Here is a 6,787-nt window from a genome sequence, read left to right on the forward strand (position 1 = left end):
TTTTTTTTTTTTTGCTAGACAGTGGGGTTAAATAACTTGCCCAGGGTCACACAGCTAGTAAGTGTTATGTGTCTGAGGCTGGATTTGAACTCAGGTCCTCCTGAATCCAGTGCCGGTTCTCTATCCACTGCACCACCTAGCGGCCCCTAGGTGATTTTTATCATCATGAATTTGTGAAATGTGCCTAGAGACATTGACTTCTTCTGTATGACAGTTTCTTAGTTTTTTACTTGGCAGAATGAAGACCCTTAAATTCTTGTCAAACCATTCTCTTGGTGGGTTTTTGTCTCTCAAATTTCACAATATTTAAATCTTACAAGTGTCTCTGCTTTTAGAAAACAGTGGCAGAAAAACAGGAGAAAAGAAATCAAGATCGTTTGAGGAAGAGAGAAGAACGAGAACGAGAAGAAAGGATGGGCCGAAGGTGAGTTTCAGCAGTCACACTTGAGAGAAATCAAATGGCACATAGGCTAGTTCAAAAGAACTTGTAGTTTTAAAAGCTTCTCAGAAAACATGAGTAAGATTTTGCAAATTTAATGAGTTCCTACTAGGCACTAGATAGCCAAAGATGAAAATACTATAGAACTTAAAATTAAATGTGGAGGATATGTTTGCAAATAGGTATGACATAAGGTAGAGTGAGTTAAGAGCATTGGAAAGATTTCTTTCTGGTGAGCAGATTACACAGATCCAAGATTCAGAATTAGAAAAGACCATAGAGGTTGAGTTCAGTCACCCCTTTATTTTACTGATGAGGAAAGGCCAGAGAAAGTGTGACTTTCCCAAGGTCACATAGCTAGTAGATAGTAACAGATGGAATTTGAACATTAGGTCCTTTGATCTCAGATTTTGTATCCTTTGTACTAGGACACAGCAGTGGTAACTGCTGTCTTTCAGATCTGGAAGGGCTTTATGGCAGGAAGAGAAGACTTCTGACGGATGGAAATGAGGAAGGAGAATGATCCAGTCTTGTGGAGTGGCCTATGAATTTAATCTGGCAGAGGAGCAGGACAAAGTTGAGGGAACAGTTGACTGGAACATAAAATACTTAAAGGGGGGAGTAATGGGAAAAAAGAGTTATTTTGTATTTATCCATGTTTATGTAGCAAAAAACAAATTTAAAGCAATAAAATAGTGTTTAGCCTCCCCTTGATTTTATCCCTTATCTCATTTCTGCATGCTTTATCCCCAGAGGTAGAAGAGGAGATAAAAATTGTTCTGTAAACAGAAAAGATTTGTAAAGTCAAGATACAGTTAGTGTGGTATCATTTAAGCTGCAGTTGGTAGAGTTGGGTTTTAGGGATTCATAGCTTTTTTTTTTTTTTTTTTTTTTCAAACTTTTAAAAAGATATTTTTTCCCCAACTATATGTAAAAACAATTTTTAACATTCTTTTTTAAGTTTTGAGTTCCAGACTCTTTCTCTCCCTTGTTCCCCTCCCCTCTCATTGAGGAGGCAAGCAATTTGGTGTAGGTTACACATGTGCAGTCATGTAAAACATTTCCATGTTAGTCATGTTCATAACTGTTTTAGAACATAGTTACCTTACTATAATTTTCTTTATGGAATTACTTAGTGTATAGTTCTTTTTTATTAATTTATTTTTAGTTTTCAACAATCACTTCCATTCATTTTTGAGTTTCAGATTTTTCTCCCTCTCCCTCACCAAGATGGTGTGCAATCTGATACAGGCTCTACATATACATTCCTATTAAACATATTTTCCCATTATTCATGTTGTAAGGAAGAATTAGAACCAATAGGAGGAACCACAAGAAAGATGAAACAAAACAGAACAGAAGGAAAAATAAGAGCAAATAGTAGGCTTCAATCTGCATTCAAACTCCATAGTTCTTTCTTTGGACGTGGAGAGCATTTTCCATCATGAGACTTTTGGAGATGTCTTAGACCCTTGCATTGCTGAGAAGGGCTAAGTTTATCAACGTCAGTCATAGCACAATGTGGCTGTTACTGTGTACATCGTTCTTCTGGTTCTGCTCTTAGTGTATAGTTCTTACAAACTCCAGAATATGTTATAACATGTATATCAGAAGTCCTGGCTCCTGTATTTCTTGCTATGAAACTGGACAAGTCAAACTCTTAAGACTCAAAGACTCAATTTCATTATCTGTAGAGTGAGGGTAACACACCACCTACTTCAGAGAGTAATTGTGGGGAAAGCACTTATTTATATAAATGTGAATTGTTCAGCTATTTAGTTCAATGCAATGGCTGTGGAAAATTAAATGTTTGCATCTTTTTCTCTTTTTTTAGGTCTGGATCAAGAACTAGAGATCGAAGAAGGTGGGTGTATTGTATATGTATGGTAAGAAAGTATGGTGAGATTTTCTCCTTGTTGATAGAGGGACCAGTGATCTATTGATGCGCAGGAGGAACAGGAACAGAGGCTGACATAATAAAGTGGGTGCTTTACTGTGGGCTGGTATTCTATTTCCCACTGCAATTAATAGAGTGAGACACCACGTATGTTCTTATCCTGAACTTTTTAGCATTAAATTTTAACCAGTCTCAGTCTTCAGGAATGTTTTATAGAATAATGTAGAATATCATGGATGAAATAATTAGATAATTAGGAAAAAAGGAATGCCAGATATAAGTAAAAAGGACAAATGACAGGACAAATTGGCAGAATACAGAGAAGTTACTAAAAGGTGGTGTTAAGAGATTAGATCATAGTCCTGGGGCACCATGAATTTGGCATTTACCAATGACATAGAATCCCAAATTTAGAGGAGACTTCAGAAGTCATGTAGACTAAAGAATCTGAGCATGAATCGCTTCTGTAACGTCTTTGTTATTCAGTCTTTCTGACTTTTTGTGACCTATTCTGGGGTTTTCTTGGCAGATATACTGGGAGTGGTTCGCCGTTTCCTTCTCCAGCTCATTTTACATATGAGGAAACTGAGGCAGACAAGGTGAAGTGACTTGCCCAGAGGCCAGATGTGAAATTGGGTCTTCCTGAGTCCAGGCCCCACCTTCTGTTGACTGCTCCACCTAGTTATTTTTCAAACCCTGCAGTGACAGGAAACCCATTACTTCCATAGGAAACCATTTCCTGTGCTTTGCTATAACTTTATTAGAAAGCTTTTTGATATCCTCTTTCTTTGGAACTGGAAAAAAAATTTTTTTAAGAAAGTTTTTTGATTTTGTCTTAGCTGTGATCATTGGTTCCACTAGATACTATTTGTCAGCAATGTATGTAAGAGGGGTACTCTACATAACTTACTAGGTTGCTAACAAGTTCTGGCCATTGGAATGTACTTCAGGCTGTTCAATTTTATATAAAACAGCTGAGGTATAGTGGGAACAGCACTAAATTAGAGAATGAGAAGAATGAGTTGAAACCTAGCTCCACTGTTTATCAGTTGTATGCCTTTAGGTAAGTCACTTCATCTTTGAGCTTCTTTTTCCCCGTTTTGTATAATGAGGAAAATACCTGTTCGATTATAAACTTGTTGGGTTGTTGAGGCTCAGATGAAATTTATATAAAGTACCTGCTGTGTAAATGTGAGGTATTATTTATTCTTTTCAGAATCTATAGCTTTGGGTTTTTGCCACCACTAACTAGGTCACGATCTCGGGACAGGCGGCGAAGGCGGTCAAGGTCAGGCTCTCGTGAGAGGCGAAAGTCCCGGTCACGATCTCGGGACAGACATAGGCGCCACCGAAGCCGCTCACGTAGCCATAGCAGGGGTCATCGACGAGGTTCCAGAGACAGAAGTTCGAAACACAAGTAACTACTCTGACTCCTTCACGTAACAGCAACCAGGAGTGAGCTCCTTCTCTTTGTGTTACCAGGGTCATTGGGTCCTAAAAGTTCTTAGCTAGGAATTTTGACCTGGGGGTTTGGTGAGGTTAACTGAAATAAAGACTCCATATGCAAAAGACCTGAATTAATTCCTTGCCAGTTACCATGAATGTGTTTGGCAGTGTGTGAGAGAAAACGGAGGTGGGGCTCAGAATGGGGTTTGAGGGATGGGAGAATGGGCAGTGTTCATGGAACGTTCATTAAGTGATTGCCAGGAGCCATATCTCATGTGAGTGCTGCTTGACTTCAGATCATCACCCTGGCAGCAGAGTGAGTGCGTGTCATAGGCCTAGAATTTACATTTTGAACAGAGGCCAATGTGGTCAAACATAAATTCATACTTCACCATAATTATCCTGACATCCAATTAATGGGAATGTTTTGCCTGACTTGTCACTACAAAGTATATAATATGTACTTGCCTTTTTGTTTTTATGTCCCACTGCCTGTGATTTGCTAATAGTCACCTATATAATCAGGAAGAAAACTACCTTCCCATTGAAACTCTTTCAGCTTCTACTTATTGCTTGATGTTTCTTTTTCCTAGATTTAGAGATCAATCTTCAAGAGAGAAGTCCCAGGATAAGGAGAGGAGGGAAAAGAGCTTTGCTGATAAAAGGCATGAGGGTACAAATGGCAACGCTGGTTCAAAGAGATCAGAAGAAAGAGAAGCTGGCGAGATCTGAACTCACACTCTGTGTTGCACTGTAAATAGTCTGATAAACATTCTACACACAGCCTAAATTTACCATTTATATTTGCTGAATACAACTCATCTTTTGTAGTTTTAAATTTTTATTGTTTTGAAGATAGCTGTGAGTTTATAGAGATACAGAGTTACATACTGTTTACTGGAATTTTGTTTAGTAAGAATATAAGAAAACATGATCTGATGGATTGTCTTCAGTATAGGCCAGTGACACCCATGTAACTTGTTGGTTGCCTCACCCCAATGAATGCAGCAGTTAGCCCCATGGTCAGAAATGTAATCATTTCCCCTCCTCCTTCCCCCCCTTCCCCCATTTATGTCCTTTAGAAAACATTCACCTTGACCTTTCAGAGACTTGAATTATATAAGATTAGTGATAACATTACTACCACTGGTGCTGAATTTGCTATTTCTGTTAGGTTTATACACAGAGGAATCAAGAATTTAAAATATTTGGCAACTTCATTTTGAGTTTCTCTTATCTGATGCTTCAAGTCCAGAATATTATTATTTGTACTCTCCATTTAGACACCTTTGCTTCAGAAAGGTAACCAGAGCACCTTGTGTACCTTATGAGTGGGGTGCCCTAAGTCACTTAAAATTATCTAATTTTAAAAGCCAGAATCAAATTGACTATATAAATTTGGTTCTTTTGTTCATTCCCTATTTTGTGGATCCCTCTCAGTTAAAACATCAGCTCATAAAGCACCTGTAAAGATTCTACATATGCTGAATTGATTTTTGTATAGTACAGGTTGACCCCTTTAAAAATATACAACTTGAGCACAGATCTTGTGGGATTATGTCTTTACTGATTTCTACAGTGTAGTCTCTTTGTTTACCACTTATATTTGAGACAAAGATAAATCAATATGTAATCAAATTATATATCCAGAAATTCTCATCAGTAGGGGCACTGTTAAAAAGTTGGTGCTGTGAACACCTTGGCTTCTAGGGTTACTGTAGTTATTTTTTTTTTGTTTTATTTTTTTAAATACTATGTGATTACATAACTAATCTCTTCATCTGAATTGATTTCTTCTGTTTCTTGATGCAGCCAAGTAGCTTTGACTGCAGTCTCTTAAACTTTATCCCACGGGCTAATTTGTTTTAATTCCGTAAAGCAATTGTTTTACATTGATACCAAATGAATATTTTCAGATTTGGTGAACATGTTATTTGTAGATACTGCAGAAATTTCCATTTTTTTAGTTTTAAGTGGGGAGGAGAATTTTGAGGAGCTGAGCTTCTAATAAACTTTTTTTTCTTTTTAACATAGACCCTCCCATCTTAAGTTTCGTTGGATATACAGGAGCTGTTCTTGGTCTGTTTGGTCTTATTGATGCATGTTTAGCTATTACAGGAATCTAGTTCTGTTTTTTCCAACAACTATTACATTTTAATTATGGGTTATTTGTAGTCTCTACTATGTTCAGGGTTCTCCTTTTCCATGTACTCCTTGTCCCCCATGGCCCTTCCCTCCTGCTCCCAACCCCCAAGGAGAGGACAGGCCTATGGCCTTGGTGTGTTTCTCTTTCTTGAACAAAATGGACCTACTGTCCCAAAGCTTCTGATAATGGATTCCACATTAAAAAGGCAGTGGTAGAATGGAACCCACATTACATCGATTTGTTGTCTATGCAACATTTTGCAAATCTCATGACAACTGGGAGTTGTTTCTTTTGTGGCACCTTTGCTTATGAGGAGTTTTGGTCTAAGTATACAAATGTAAGTAAAATCCGCTGTTCTCTTGCCAGTCTAACTCACATTAAAGATTTATGTTTATGTCGCTTGGAGTAGAACTTGGGTAATTTCTTGTTTAGATTTTTATTTCAGCAAGAGATATGCTTTGCTTTTATTTCTGCAAATGTGTAATTGAATTTGGTAAGTCTTATTATTCCAAGGGAACTGTAATTTAGGGGACATTTCACTACATGCTCGGAAAAGCAAACTTTTCAATTGCCATTAAGATTACTTTCTTTAGGTCCTGTCCCAATGCTCAGTGATTCCATGGGGAATTAGATGGTTTAGGAAGTTACAGTAGTAAAACATGGAAGTAGCCTTCTGTTAAATCCCCATTTGTTGTATTTAATGTTTCTAAGAATACTTGGCCCCTGACTTTTCCACATTTTTCGAATAGTGAGCCTACTCATTCTTCACAGGATTAGTTCCTCAAAAGTCTCAAAAAACATATGGATATTAAAAGCTAGGAGTCCAAGCCCAGAGCTCTTTTTACTTTTCTACCCTAAA

General features: G+C 37.5%; 1 protein-coding gene across 8 annotated transcripts in view; it reads left to right on the plus strand.

Moving 5' to 3' along the window:
* Positions 1 to 6,339, plus strand: part of LOC114043729 (putative RNA-binding protein Luc7-like 1) — a 48,682-nt gene extending 42,343 nt beyond the window's left edge. For 3 of the 8 annotated variants that reach the window (XM_027862871.1, XM_027862877.1, XM_027862874.1), the window contains 4 exons: positions 336 to 424; positions 2,274 to 2,303; positions 3,553 to 3,753; positions 4,376 to 6,339. In XM_027862871.1, the coding sequence (XP_027718672.1) occupies positions 336 to 424; positions 2,274 to 2,303; positions 3,553 to 3,753; positions 4,376 to 4,514 (459 nt within the window). In that variant the 3' untranslated portion in view covers positions 4,515 to 6,339. Of the gene's footprint in view, positions 1 to 335; positions 425 to 2,273; positions 2,304 to 3,552; positions 3,792 to 4,375 lie in introns of all 8 variants that reach the window. The other 5 variants (XM_027862872.1, XM_027862878.1, XM_027862875.1 and 2 more) reach the window with 3 other exon arrangements.
* The last annotated feature ends 448 nt before the right edge of the window (positions 6,340 to 6,787 follow it).

Source organism: Vombatus ursinus, unplaced genomic scaffold (assembly GCF_900497805.2).
Source record: "Vombatus ursinus unplaced genomic scaffold, bare-nosed wombat genome assembly UNPS02014770.1, whole genome shotgun sequence".
Classification (NCBI taxonomy): Eukaryota; Metazoa; Chordata; class Mammalia; order Diprotodontia; family Vombatidae; genus Vombatus; species Vombatus ursinus.